The sequence below is a fragment of the Rattus norvegicus genome, chromosome 1, assembly GCF_021556685.1.
Source record: "Rattus norvegicus strain SHRSP/BbbUtx chromosome 1, alternate assembly SHRSP_T2T, whole genome shotgun sequence".
Taxonomy (NCBI): domain Eukaryota; kingdom Metazoa; phylum Chordata; class Mammalia; order Rodentia; family Muridae; genus Rattus; species Rattus norvegicus.
This window is the reverse complement of record NC_141534.1, coordinates 123127577-123141984: the sequence shown is the minus strand read 5'-3', so window position 1 is coordinate 123141984 and position 14408 is coordinate 123127577. Positions and strand designations below refer to the sequence as shown.

Genomic DNA, 14408 nt, shown 5'->3' with positions numbered 1-14408 from the left:
GTTCCCTTATTAGCAACTTACCACCCATACCTCTCTCAATTAACATCTACTTAACTACCTGGTATAACATTGGAAATTTATTACCAGATAACTAGGTAAAGAACAGACACATGAAAGGTAAGATAGGCTACTGTCAAGCATTATATAAAACCTACGGTACATATTTTCTCACTTTCTATGTAGCTTCAGTTGAGTTTTCCTCATAAAGATACTTGTTAAGTATACTAGTGCATAACCTTTGTTTACAATGTGGTTTCTATAAATACGCAAATACTTCAGAGTTGGAACTTGCATTGAATTAATCCTAAATCTCTCTTCCCAGCTGCTGACATTCATATTTGGCTATGAGTAAACAATCTTTCCTTTTTTGTTTCCAGTAAAATTTAATATATATATATATATATATATATATATATATTTGCCTGTGCTTAATGTTCCACTATAATGGGGAGAAATTTGCTGTAATTTACTTTATTAATTAGATATCAAAAATAAATTTAAGTTTTTTTAAAATTATTATTCATATTCTATGTGGCAACTGCTGTCAATAACTAAGGTTAAATCACTAAAGACAAAGAATTTAATCACTTGAATTAGATTTCCGTTTTTGAATAATTTCATCCAGTTGCTCTTGCTACTACCTCAAGTAAAGTACCTTCCAAATTTTGCATAGTTTGTACTTGCTTCCATGTTTCTTAACTTACATCTTGAATCTACCTAATTATGTTTTTTGTTCACTCATGTGTTTTGTTTCTCTATTAGGAATGGTTACTTGTTATTTTGGATTTGTTTCAGACAATATATTCTAATTGCGTCCCACCCAATTTTTCCTACACGATTCTTGCCTCCTCCATAACACCTAAATCCTCTTGTTCTCTCTCTCCATTTAGAAAACATAGACACATATACAGAAGACCTCACCAAAATAAAACAAAACCAACAGACAAAGGAATCAGAAAAAAATAATATAAAATCTCACAAGAAGCACATAGATACAGAGAGACATAGCCCCCCCCAAAAAACAGCAATTAAAATGCAAGATTTGGAGCCATAATTCATGAAAAATATCACCAGTATGTGTAAAAGTATACTACATTATGATTCAAAAATACTAACTCAAAATTATTTTTGATTTTCCTGTGTGATCTGTCTACATCATGGAAAGAGGCCTGATCTTCAGTGTGAATTCTATACCCAGTAAGGTACTACTGGAGTAAACTAGTTTTTCCATTTGGAGAATTTATCAAATGGTGATAGCTTTTCGGTGATGGATAGGAGAAAATATATCATTCCTGCTCTCATTGCATGGACCCAAATAACTTTGCACTGCACAGACCCTGTGCATGTGTCATTATCTCTATGTGCTCATATGTGCATCAAACCTATTAAATCTGGAAGGTAATGCTGCTTTGCTGCCATTTCTCCTAGCACCAAGTACTGGCTTTAGGTTTTTTGTACAATGTCTTCTACAAAGTTTTTGAGCCAGGATGGAGTAATTTAGATGGCAATATGTGATTTATGACAGGAAGGGCATTCACTCTGTACGTTGTCCAGGTGTGAATCGCTATATCTGAGTCCATCTACTGCATATGTGAACTTTTTGATGATGGTGCAAAAATACGCTAAACCTTCATGTACAACAATGCAATTAGAAAACCTTTTATTGATACATATTTAAGAAGACAATGATACCTGCTATTGCCCCTATACTTAGGTACTTTTCTTTTTCCTTAATAACAATGTTAGAAATGTGTTCTGTCTTACTGAGTAGTCCTCAAATCCAGGCAAATAGTGGTTGCTTACCCCCTTGAACGTGCCAGTATTGTAGCAGTGTATTCCTGTAAGAGGCTAATTGTGACAAAAAAAAGTATAAACTTGGTTTGGTGTTTAAATTTTCCCTCGGGTACCATGCAGAATACATTTCAGTACCAGCAACACTATTCAATAGGTGAAGGCTTTAGTCAGGCACCTGTTTATATTCTTTATGTTCATCTAGAAATGTAATTATTACCGTCTGCAATACAGCCATCATCAGTTAGTGTAGAACACGTAATAGCTTAGGAACTAGTCTGAGTTCTTTGGGGGGCAGGGAGATTCCATTAGGAAACTTGGGCCAAAAATTATGTTAGATATAACCAATATTTAAAATTGAATATTGAATTTCATGGCAAGAGATATCTGTATCTAGGTAGGGCATTTTCTCCTTTGGTGATTTCATTTAAATTTCTTTCACTTATGTTACATATCAAAATGTCTATAGTATCCCCCTCTGTTCTTTTGTATTCTCCTCTACATTTAATAGCCCCATTCCATTGTCATCCCCAAGAATTGCTTAAATTATTTATATTATTTTTGTTCTTCAATAAATCCTTCCTCTCTTTTCTCTAACTCTATACCGTTCATCTGTGGATTTAAATTTTTTTTGGCATGGCTTTGGTAAGTCTAAAAAGCTAATATCCATATATAATCTAATATGTAGCATGTTTGTCTTTGGGGTACTGTGTATCTCAGCATGAGACTTTTCTTCTTACTTTAATGATGAGTTCCATGTTTTTTAATACATGAGTAATATTACATTGCTTATTGTACCACATTTTCATTAAACATTTTCGTAGTATGAACACTTATGCTCTTTCTTATTTTTAACTAATACATCAGCAATCTGGAATTGTACCTATAATAAGATATGGACTACCTTGGCTATATTCCAACAATGGTATACCTGGATCTTGAGGTACAACATTCCCAGGTTCCCAAGGCTAAATCACACTGATTTTCAAAGGGCAGTATTTCCACCAGCAGTGGATAATCATTCTTATTCCTTATAATGGTCCCTAGCATAGGTGATAGTTTGTTTTATTACTCTTAACCAAATAAATTAGTATAAGATAAAAATCTCAATGTGCTTTTAATATGCATATTCCTGACAACTAAGAATGTTGACATTTTCATTCAGTGAAACCAGCATTAGGCTGATCAATTATGGGGCATTACAGGAAGATATTTGTATCTGAATACTAAAGGAATAACTATGGGAAATCTATGGAAATTCGAGTTACAGGGGACAATGGAAAGATATGTATTTAGGAAAAGGCCACAGTAAAAAGAGCACCCAAAACTTTGAATCATATTTCAGATGTGAGTATTAAGCAATATATATATATATATATATATACATGTATATATAGAGATAGATAGAATATATACACAAATAGATATATGTTTATATGTACAACACACACAAACATATATATATATGTATATACACACACACACACACACACACACACACACACACACACACACACACAATTTTGTGGTTTCAGCAGTACAAAAGGGGCCACCCACCTGCTAAATACAACTTTGGTGGTGAATTTAAGAAACTTGTAGTCCATAAGCAGGGAAAGAGAAACTATGAAGCTCTAAGCTTCATGGGCAAATTTGTGATGTGGAAAAATGATGATAGGAAAATGGAAGAGCCTATAGCAAAGGAAATGGTCATGAGAAATGAATTCTCAGAGCAGAAACTCTTTTATGGCGCTCATAGATCTACAACATATAATTCATTCTTGCACTTACATCCACAAACCAAACTATGCTTAAAGGGCTGATTAACTCTATACGGTGCACCGTGCTGTACACTATTTGAAAAAAAAAGAAAAAAATGATGGAAAGCTCTACAAAAAATCCTTAGTAGAATGCAGATGGATAAAGAATATGAAATAATGGTGCTGTTTTCAAAGGATTTAAACAGTCATTTCACAGCCAAATCCTACCCCTGATTTCTACAGGGGCCATCTAAGGTATGTTTTCCTTCAGAGATACAGGAAGAATAATACAGGACACTGTTAGATGGCACATCACATTTACACTAATTAACATAATAGATCAACAAGAATTTAAGCATATCACAGTATACACAAATTGACAGAATAATTAAAGGTGAATGAAAATCCTGCGAGACTGACTGACTTTAAAACCAGATGGAGAGAAATACTTGTCATGAGCACCTACAAAATGCAGATTTAAAAGTGAAATTGATTTATTTAACCATTGTGCATATGATATTTATACTTCATTCTTTATAATTGCATTTTCTGCTGTATACATTTCATTTTAATTTCAATACAATTTATAAAACAATCAGGGCTTTAGTAGTTGAGTGTTGAAGCCGGTTGTTCTTTAGAATATCCCATCATTGTGAGAGTTGCCACATTTACTCTCCTCAGCCACTATGGAGGGGGCACTACTTCTAGCAACAGTAATTGCAGATACTTTCTTCAGTGATGGTCATTAGCACTTTTGGATTGAACCAGGATATAAGCTATATTCCATTAGGTTTGTGCTCTGTACAGGGGTTGGGTATAGGGGCATTGGGTATTATTCTGAATGATCAGAATCAGTTGAACAAGCAAGTGGGTCCTGTTTGCATCTGAATGCAGAAAGTGCTCAGAAGTCAGCATGAAGACAAGCCCATCCCACCTTAGGTTTGTTCTGCATGTGGAACAAAACTTTTGATCCTTAAATCAACCTCTCTTCAATCATTCCTCTTAGGGTGATTGCTTGTCAAAATTGTTTACCTTTAGCAAATATCATCCAAATCTGTTTTTGAAGAAACCTCAGTTTCTGAGACCATGGGCTAAACTCCAAAACTAGGAAGAAAGTCACGAAGTTCACCTATGCAAACATCCTCTGGCAACCCATGCCCCTTAGTAACAGTCAGTCAGGCTACAATAAGAGTCAAGGTACAAATAGATAACTTAAGACATCCTGCAGAGAAAAGAAAATCATCCCGTTCATCAGGTGGGTTTGTCCCTGTGGTCCATTCCTGTAGAGTACACCAGGATGCGGTTTTTAAAATATTAATTTTCTGCCCGTTATGGAAATGCCCAAGATTTCTGTAACCAAAATAAAAACACCGAGCCCCTAAACTGGGGCTCTCACTCTGACATGCTGCAATGGGGACAGTGGGATACCTTGACCTAGAGTTCATAATAAAGACCCTTATATATTTACATCAGAATTGGCTCTAATAGGGTCTTTTGGAGTCCCTGCAATTTGGGGTAACATTGAAACCCACCACTTGAACACGTCTGTTTACCTTGTTTGTAGATATTGAACTCTGCTTTGTAACTTTCTACCAACAGCTGATAGATAAGACTTTACTAGAATAAACATAATTCTGTTTCTAAAGTGTCTTTTTCATCTCACATATACTTACATAAAGAACGGCCTTGAGCAAAATTTTTTAGTTCTTGATCTTCAGTATTAGTCTTATTCAATTTTTACTGTCTTACATTTAAGATTTGTAATAATAATAATAATAATAATAATAATAATAATTATTATTATTATTATTATTATTATTATCTCATTCATTACATACCATTTCCCTTCAACCACTCTATGCCGCTCTCTCCAATATCTCTCCTCTTACACCAGATCCACTCCTCCTCCCATTCCCTTCAAAACCAAACCAAACAAACAAACAAACAAAAACCAAAGCTGAGCAAAGAAATCATTGGAGATTTAACTGTTTCTTCATAAGTAATTGACAGTGTGCCTTTGATGCGTGGCATGTTTCCTTGTTAAAAATTATTTTAAATCTCATTTCTAAACTATTCTGATGAGTGGATTTAGAACTGGAGTAATTCGCAAAAGATGCTTTCTAGAGAAAACCGAGGAATCCTTTGTCTTTCAGTACTCTCAGCAATAACTAAGATATAATTGCAGAATGCTGCTCCAATCAGTTGACCCACTACGGGAAGTAAGTCATAAAAGTACTGCATGACAGGCTGCGCTGCACACCACGCTGCCCCACCCCCTCCACCCCTCCATCTCCCAGCTCCCTGGCCTCAGGGAGAGACTGTTAATATGATGAATCTACAAGGACCAAAATTCCTTTCTCTTTTCAACTTCCCCTAGCCACAAGCTTAGAAGTGACAAAGGCCTTCATTAACTTACGAGGCTTGCAGGAACACAAACAGTGGTTTGCTTTTCCCGTTTTAAGGTTCAGGATATCTTTGTTTGAATGAATTTGTAATTATACAAACAGTACAGGTCTGCCTTTTTTTTTCGGTAGTCTTGTTTTCTTCAAGTATAGATTTAGAAATGTGCCAAAAATAGGTTTTGCTTTTTGAAATAAGGAAGTGAAGAGTTCAGCTTTAATTGAGGGATTACAGAAGTAACGAGTCAATTCACATAATTTTAAAATGAAAATGTTTCTAGGAATTCTTAGCAGATTTGCAGGCTCTGTATAGCATGGGATCTTGGCAATTAATTTATATCCAAGGAGCAAGTGAAGGAGCAGTGGATGGAAAATAGCTTCTCAGAAAGGCTGGCTCAAGAAGAATGAGAGTGATAAGAAACCATCTTGAATAGACAAGGGATGAGAAACAACACTGAGATATGCAGACAAGCGGAATCTTGCTTGTAGAAGCATGGTTCCTACAAAACAAAGGCTAAGGCAGCTCTCTGTAGTACTTTACAAACTTTGTCATAAAACTTTTATAGAAGGGTTGATGTGGTCTATCATTCAGTCCAATAGTGAAAGAGCAATGAGGTGTGCCCATATCAAGTGAGGAAAATGAGGCACTTGTAGATATTATCTGAGAATGAATATATTAGAGCAGATGTACTATAACAGGATTCAAAAATGGTTATTATTAAAATAGAATTATATCTGAAAGCATGCATATATGCTAAGTAGAAGAATCTGTATCCTGGGTAAAATTTGAATGAGGAAGGAAACAATGCCATTTTTAGGACATTTAAGTGTTTTGTTGTTGCTGTTGTTCTCATTTCTGCTGTAAATATTTTCCCTTATACTTTCATCGATCTGTCTCTAGAGTTTTGTACGTGTTTATCAAATGTTCTACTTGTGTTTATAAGTGTCATTCCATAATTCAAAGGTTTCTTTATTTTTCTCAAAAAAGAAGGGAAGATCTTCCTTTTTCAAGTATATTTCTCCTTTCCAATAAACAACCCTAATATATTTCATGAATTCTACCATCAAATATGAACTTTGCCTAAATTGATGTGTTTATTCTGATTCTCCACATCATCATACCAAAATAAAATTGAATGCAAAATTCCTTGAAAATTCCACTTTACTGGAATTTCTGGTACAGCTGTGGTGGTATTCTGAAATCTGTAGTCAATCTTAAGAACCAGGGGAATTCTGGAAACAGGAGAAAGAATTATGTCCCAGTCCTCATATCATGGAGTGATGCAAATTATGTGAAAATGACCTGTAATTCATTCTAACATTTCTGTATAAACAGTATATCAATCTTTTTGGTTTGTGTAATTTCCTCAAGTAGCCAACTATTATAAGACACTTATTTAAACTAATGACATCTGAGGATCAAGTACTTTCTCTTACCTAAGTAGAAATATTACATATTCTTGTGCTCTTGTAGTCAACCCTCATCCAGTGAACACATACTGTTTAGCAGCAGTAGTTAATAGCAACTTTCAAATGCTTTGTCTTAACATTTTAAGGAGGCCAAGTTTTAATATAATATTTTGTATTTTTTTAAAACCCACCTTTGCCCCAAAGGATTTCTCAGTCTTCAGGGAAATGAAAATCAAAACGACTCTGAGATCCCAACCTCACACCAGTCAGCATGGCTAAGACAAAAAACTCAGGTAACAACAGATGCTAGTGAGGATGTGGAGTTAGAGCAGCACTTATTCATTGGTGGTGGGATTGGAAGATGGTACAACCACCCTGGAAATCACTCTGAAAATTGGACATAGTATTACCCGAGGACCCAGCTATACTTCTGGGCATATACTGAAAAGACTTTCCAACTAATTGCAAGGACATATGCTCTACTATGTTCATAGCAGACTTATTTATAATAGCCAGAAGCTGGAAAGAACCCAGATTGCCCTTCAACAGAGGAAAAGATACAGAAAATGAGGTACATTTACACATTTACTAAGCTTTTAAAAATACGATTTCATGAATTTCTTAGGCAAATAGATGAAACTAGAAAATATCATCCTGAATGAGGTAACCCAGTCAGAAACACACACACACACACACACACACACACACACACACACACACACACACACACGGTATATAGTCCTGGATAAGTGGCTATTAGCCAAGAACTACTTCAACATACCCATGATACAATTGAAAAACCATATGAAGGTCAAGAAGATCAGAGACCAAAGTGTGGATTCTTCACTCCTATTAAGAAAGGGGAACAAAATAATTATAAAAGGTAGAGGGTGAGAGGGAATTGAGAGGAAAAGAGGACGGAAAAGGGAAATGGGGGGTAGAATCAGGTATCGAGGAGACAGGGTAGAAGTACAGTTGGACAGAAGATTGAACAGAGGTGTGTAGCAATGTAGGGTGGGGAACAGGTGTAACCACTAGAAAGTCCCAGATGCTAAGAAAACAAGCATCCAATGGAGATGACTTTAGCTGAATTACCTCCCAAAAAGCATAAAGAATCAGTAGAGACCATATCCAGAGATTAGGCACAGTCTGCAATTGAGGATAGGGCCATACACCCATCTCAAAAATATTAACCTAGATTGCTCTATCCTAAGGGAAAGTCAGGAAAAAAAGTGGAGCAGAGACTGAAGGAAAGGCCATCTAGAGACTGCACCACATAGGGATCCAACCCAGAAGCAGATACCAAATGCAGACACTATTCCTGAGACAAAGAAATGCTTCCTGACAGGAGCCTGGTATGGCTGTCTCCTCAGAGGCTCTTCCAGAGCCTTAAAAAATAGATGTGGATGCTTGCAGCTAAACAGCATACTGAGGACTGGGACCCTAATGGAAGAGTTAGGGGAAGGCCTGAAGAAGCCAAAAAGTTTTGCAACCCCATAGGAAGACACACAATATCAATGAACCAGACCCAACAGAGCTCTCAAGGAATAACAACCTATCAAAGGATACCCATGGATGGACCCATGACTCCAGCATATGTAAAAGAAGATGGCCTTATCTGGCCCCAATGGCTGGGGAGGATCTTGTTCCTGTGAAGGCTCAAGGCTAGGGCAGTGAGGCTGGAGTTGAAGGCATCGGGAAATCATGCTCACAGAAGCAGGAAGGAGGAGGGATCTGACAGGGTGTTTGGGAAGGAGAAACCAGGAAGGGAGGTAACATTTGAAATGTTCAATATATGAAAATCCATTAAAGCAATCCACTTAACAAACTCATATAAATCCATATAAACAAACTCAAAGGAAAAAAATCACATGATCATTTCCTTAAATGCAGGAAAGGCATTTGACAAAATAAAATATACTCTCATTTTCCAACTAGGGAAAACTCAGGAATTCAAGGCCCATACCTAAACATAATAAAAACAATTTAGTGCAAACCAACAGCCAATAACAAATTAAATGCAGAGATACTTGAAGCAATCCCACTATAATGGTGACAATACAGGATGTTCACTCTTCTGATTCAACATTGTACACAGAGTGCTAGCTAAAACAAGCCAACAAAAAGAGATCAAGGGGATATAAATTAGCAAATAAGGAATAAGGGTATCATTATTTGCAGATGATATAATAATATACATAAGCAACCACAAAAATTTTACCAGAGAACTTCTCCAGCAGATAAACAACTTCAGCAAAGTGACCAGACATAAAATTAACTCAAATAAATCAGTAGCCTTCCTTTATCCAAATGATTAACAGGCTGAGAAAGAAATTAGGGAAATATCTCCCTCAACAATAGACACAAGTAATACAAAATATATTGGGGTAACTCTAACCAAACAAGTAAAAAACCTGTATGAAAATAACTTCAAGACTCTCAAGAAAGAAATTGAAAAATATCTCAAAAATGGTGAGATCTCCCATGCTCATAGATTACCAGAAAATAACATAGTAAAAATGACCAGCCTGTGAAAGGCAATCTACAGATTCAATGCAATCTTCCAGAAAAATCTGAGTACTATTCTTCAAAGACATGGAAAGAGCGATTCTCAAATTCATCTGGAAATGCAAAAACCAAGAATAGCAAAAATAATTCTTAACAATAAGAGAATGGCTTGAGGAGCCACTCTCTTGATATCATGCTCACCTACAGAGTAATAGTCGTTAAAAACTGCATGGTATTGGTACATAAACAAACACATTGATCAATGAAATAGAATTGGAGACCCAGAAATAAAACCACAAACTTGTGGACACTCGATCTTTGACAAAGAAGTCAAAAATAGACAATGGAAAATAGAAAGCATCTTCAAAAAATGGTGCTGGTCTAACTGACTCTCTGTACATAGAAACATTAAATAAACCCATATTTGTAACCTTGCACAAAACTGAAGTGCAAGTGGCTCCAAGTTCCTCAACATAAAACCAGATACACTGAATCTAATAGAATAGAAAGTGAGAAACAACGTGGAACTCATTGACAAAGGAGGAAATTTCCTAAACAGAACTCCAGTGACTCATGCTCTAAGATCAAGAATTTAGATAAGTTCTAAGTCATAAGTGGGACCTCGTGAAACTGGAAAGACTCTGTAAGGCAAAGGACATAGTCAATAAGTCAAATCAGCAACCTACAGATGGGGACAAAATCTACACTAGCTACACATCCAAAAGAGAGCTAATATCTAACAAATATAAGGAACTCAAGCACCTAACCAACTAAACCAAACAATTTAAACAAATAATGGGTTATAGAACTAAACAGATAATTCCCAGCAGAGGAATCTTGAATGGCTGAAAAGCATCTAAAGAAATGTACAAAGTCCTTAGTGAGCAGAGAAAGGCAAATCAAAATGACTCTGAGAGTCTACCTTACACTAATGAGAATGGCTAAGATCAAAACCTCAGGTGACAACAGAGGTTGTCAAAGATGTGGAGAATGAGGAACACTGCTCAATTGCTGGTGGGATTGCAAACTAGTACATCCACTCTGGAAATCAATCTGGAGGTTCCCCAGAAAATTGGGAGTAGATCTACCTGAAGAAGGAGCAATACCACTGTTTGGAATATACCCAAACGATGCCCACCATGCCACAGGGGCACATGTTCTACTATGTTCATAGTAGCCTTGTGATATTTAGAAGCTGGGAAAAAAAACCAGATATCCCGTGAAAGAGCAAAGGATTCAGAAAATGTGGTTCCTTTACACAATGGAATATCACAGAGCTATTAAGAATGAGGACATCCTGAGTTTTGCAGGCAAAAGGATGGAACAAGAAAATATATGCATGGTATGTTGTAAATAATAGGTAGATGTTAGCGAAAGAAATGTCCAGATGTTAGTGATATCCAACACCCAGTTAACAGAACTCAGAAAGTTCAACAAGCTGAAGGACCAAAGTAAGGACACATCAGTCCCAAATAGGAGTGGGAACATAGCAATAACAAGGTGGTAGGGAGTGATCTGGGAGGTAAATGGGACATGGGGCAGGCAAGAAAAAGGGAAAAATTATCTGGCATTGGGTGTGGAGAAAGAATAAAACCCTGAGGGTCAGCATAAAGAATGGAAACACACAACTTCAAGAGGGTGACATTGCAGGATATCCTCCAGAATGTACCAGAGACATGGGAGGTAAGAGACTCTCAGGACTCAAATGGAAGGACATTAGATAAAATGCCTTACAATAGGGTGAGGGAACGTGTGGAGCTCATCTCCAGCAGAAAGACAAGTCATCAAGTGAGGGATGGGATTGTCATCCCACAGTCAAAACTTTGACCAATAATTTTTCTGGTCTAAAAGAACTGTAGGGATGGAAATGGAGAAGATCCTGAGGGAAAAAAAGGTCCAGCAAGAGGCACAAAATGAGATCCAGCTCAAGGGGAGGCCCAAAGTTCTGACACTATTACTAATGCTGTAGTGTGCTTACAAACAGGAGCCTAGTATAACTGCCCTTTGATAGGCCCAACAAGCAGCTGAAAAAGTCAGATTCAGGCATTTATACACAACCAATGGACAGAAGCTGCAGATCTCTGTTGTTTAATTAGGGAAAAGCTAGAAGAAGCTGAGGAGGAGGACCACCCTGTAGAAGGTCCAGTAGTCTCAATTAAGCTGGACCCTCTAGATCTCTCACAACACCAACCAGGCAATATATACCAGCTAACAAGAGTCCCCCAACACATATACAGCAGACAACTGGTGGGTCTGGATTCAATCAGAGAAGATGTAACTAACTCTCAAGAGACTAGAGGCCCCAGGTAGTTTAGAGGTCTGGGGCAGGGGATTAGGGAGTTAGGGAGTTGGAGATAACTTCAAGGATACAAGAGACTAGGAAGGAGATATGGGATGTGGAACAGTCAATGGGTGGACCAGAAGGGGAATGAAATCTAGAGTTTAAAAAACATGATTAAATTAAAGAAGAAAAATAAAGAAATCTAAAGAAAATATGTGAATATTACAATAATATATTATTTATGTCTAAAAGTTTAAAGTTTATTTTGACATTCTGAATAAATTTAAACAAATCTCATGAAAATCTTTTAACAATGTACTGACTAATCTTCCAGAGAAATTATTCAATTAATATCCCCTATATATCTGATTACCATGAACTGTGAAGGCAGTCACTTGGGAAATGAGTACTCATTCTCCTTCCCTATTTGGGCCTTGCAGACATGTTCTTCATAGACATATATTCAAGCACTAGTACACAGTACCAACCACTAAAATAATCTTTTAAAATGTCTATCTTTCTAATTGGTACAATTAAAAAAAAAATCAGGTCTACTTGAAAATTCTGGCAAAAACAAAACAAAACTGATAATGAGTCAGACATCTTAACATACTATAAATTCAGACTCTGGGTAATATCACAAATAGATCTACCTATGATTTTAAAACTATATTTAAAATCAGAAGAACGCCTACCTATCCGTGACCTCTTGCTATATCGATCTCTCCAAGTTTGCATCAGGAAATTAATCCTGTTTGGTCTTTGGAAACACCAATGATGTTCACTTAAGAAGATACTAAGTAATGCATGAAGAAGTTCTTAGGGATATTTTGTGACAAGCAATCCTTGTTTATATACTTTAAAAAAGACTCAATTTCTTTTAACTATATATCTATCTATATCTATCTATCATCTATCTATCTATACTATTCAGCTTTCACTCATGAGAATTTTTATTATTCTCTCTAAAAAGTCTGGTGTTTCCTAATCCTTGTAAAGAGCAGGCTTGGGAACAGGTAAAGGGCTGGGTTGAGGAAAAAAATACTGTTGAAAAGGATAGTAAACTAGAGCCTGCTGTTTAATGAATATATACTCATTCAGTGGATATATTGGATTTCATATTGCAGGTTCCAAATTCTACTAAAAAAAGAACTCTATTGGTTGACCGAGGAAAGAAATCAATACATTTCCCATTGGAAATTCATTGTATATGATGTCCTGTTATTACATGGTCAGCATGATTATCTTCTTTTGTTCAGAACAATAGCACAAAGGATTTATAAGTATTTTTCCTGAGTGTACTGTATACCTGGTGAGGATTTGTTTGGACACTGAGATTTTTCTCTGAATGATCTTTGAACATGCTAAAAAATAGTTAAAAATAGAAAGCCTATATTGCCATCAGATTTCATGGGTGTCTCTTTCTTTATTCTTTCCCTTCATCTTTGACAGAACCACTCTCCCTACATTGCAAAAGTGGTTCACACGTTTGATATTGCTTAAGACTATAGCAAACAAGTCAACCTAGAAAGGTCCAACACTGATATCACACACATTACTTGGAATGTTGATATTGTCCTTTAAGACCATTAACTTGACCCTCACTGTATTACAGTATAAACTGAGGATAAAATAGGTTTGGAATACAGTTCATGCTCCTGACACAGTGTTACTCACTGGAAATGACATATTCACCTTAAAGCAGCCTTCCCTCTTTTTGAAGTACCAAGACCATCGTGGAATTTGAGGAAGAGGCATAGGATCTGACTTAAATTGCTCTGTGTAGCACCACTGTAGCATTTTCACATTCCTTTCTCCCCAAGGAAAGAACTATAACAAAACTAACTTTCTACTTAATTATCAGATGCAAATTGTTCTTTTCATCTCTGTCCTCTATTCCAAACTCACCACCTTCCTACTCTCATACCTACATATTGAGTTTGCCTAGGCAATATTAGTAACCATTTATCCTGAACATTAAACCTGCCTAAATCCAAGGGAACACTTCTCAGCCATGGCCCCAGCTTAATCAGTTGTATAGCCTGCACTTGCCATTCAACCATGAATGTAATACCTCTTTCTTTGGGACTTTTACTTTGAATCTCATTTTCCTTCCAGAGTCCTTGATCAAAAAAAAAATTTTCTGATTCTTTGTTACAAGAATGCTTTCTCAGTCCTTCCTTACCATCAGTTTTGAAACAATAAGGTTCGCTGTCCTCTGCAATATACTCACTGTTTGGACCCTTGAGGTCTTTATCACCA

At 36.4% G+C, this 14408-nt stretch overlaps 1 protein-coding gene across 46 annotated transcripts in view; it reads left to right on the top strand.

The window, feature by feature from the left end:
- The window catches only part of LOC134483395 (uncharacterized), a 235289-nt gene that overhangs the window by 154377 nt on the left and 66504 nt on the right, over positions 1 to 14408 (top strand). For 9 of the 46 annotated variants that reach the window (XM_087600751.1, XM_087600743.1, XM_087600688.1 and 6 more), the window contains one exon: positions 7562 to 7650. The exons of the other annotated variants lie outside the window; for them this stretch is intronic. In XM_087600751.1, coding sequence (XP_087456877.1) covers positions 7629 to 7650 — 22 coding nt within the window. In that variant the 5' untranslated portion in view covers positions 7562 to 7628. The remainder of the gene's footprint in view (positions 1 to 7561; positions 7651 to 14408) is intronic. 46 annotated transcript variants of the gene reach the window in all.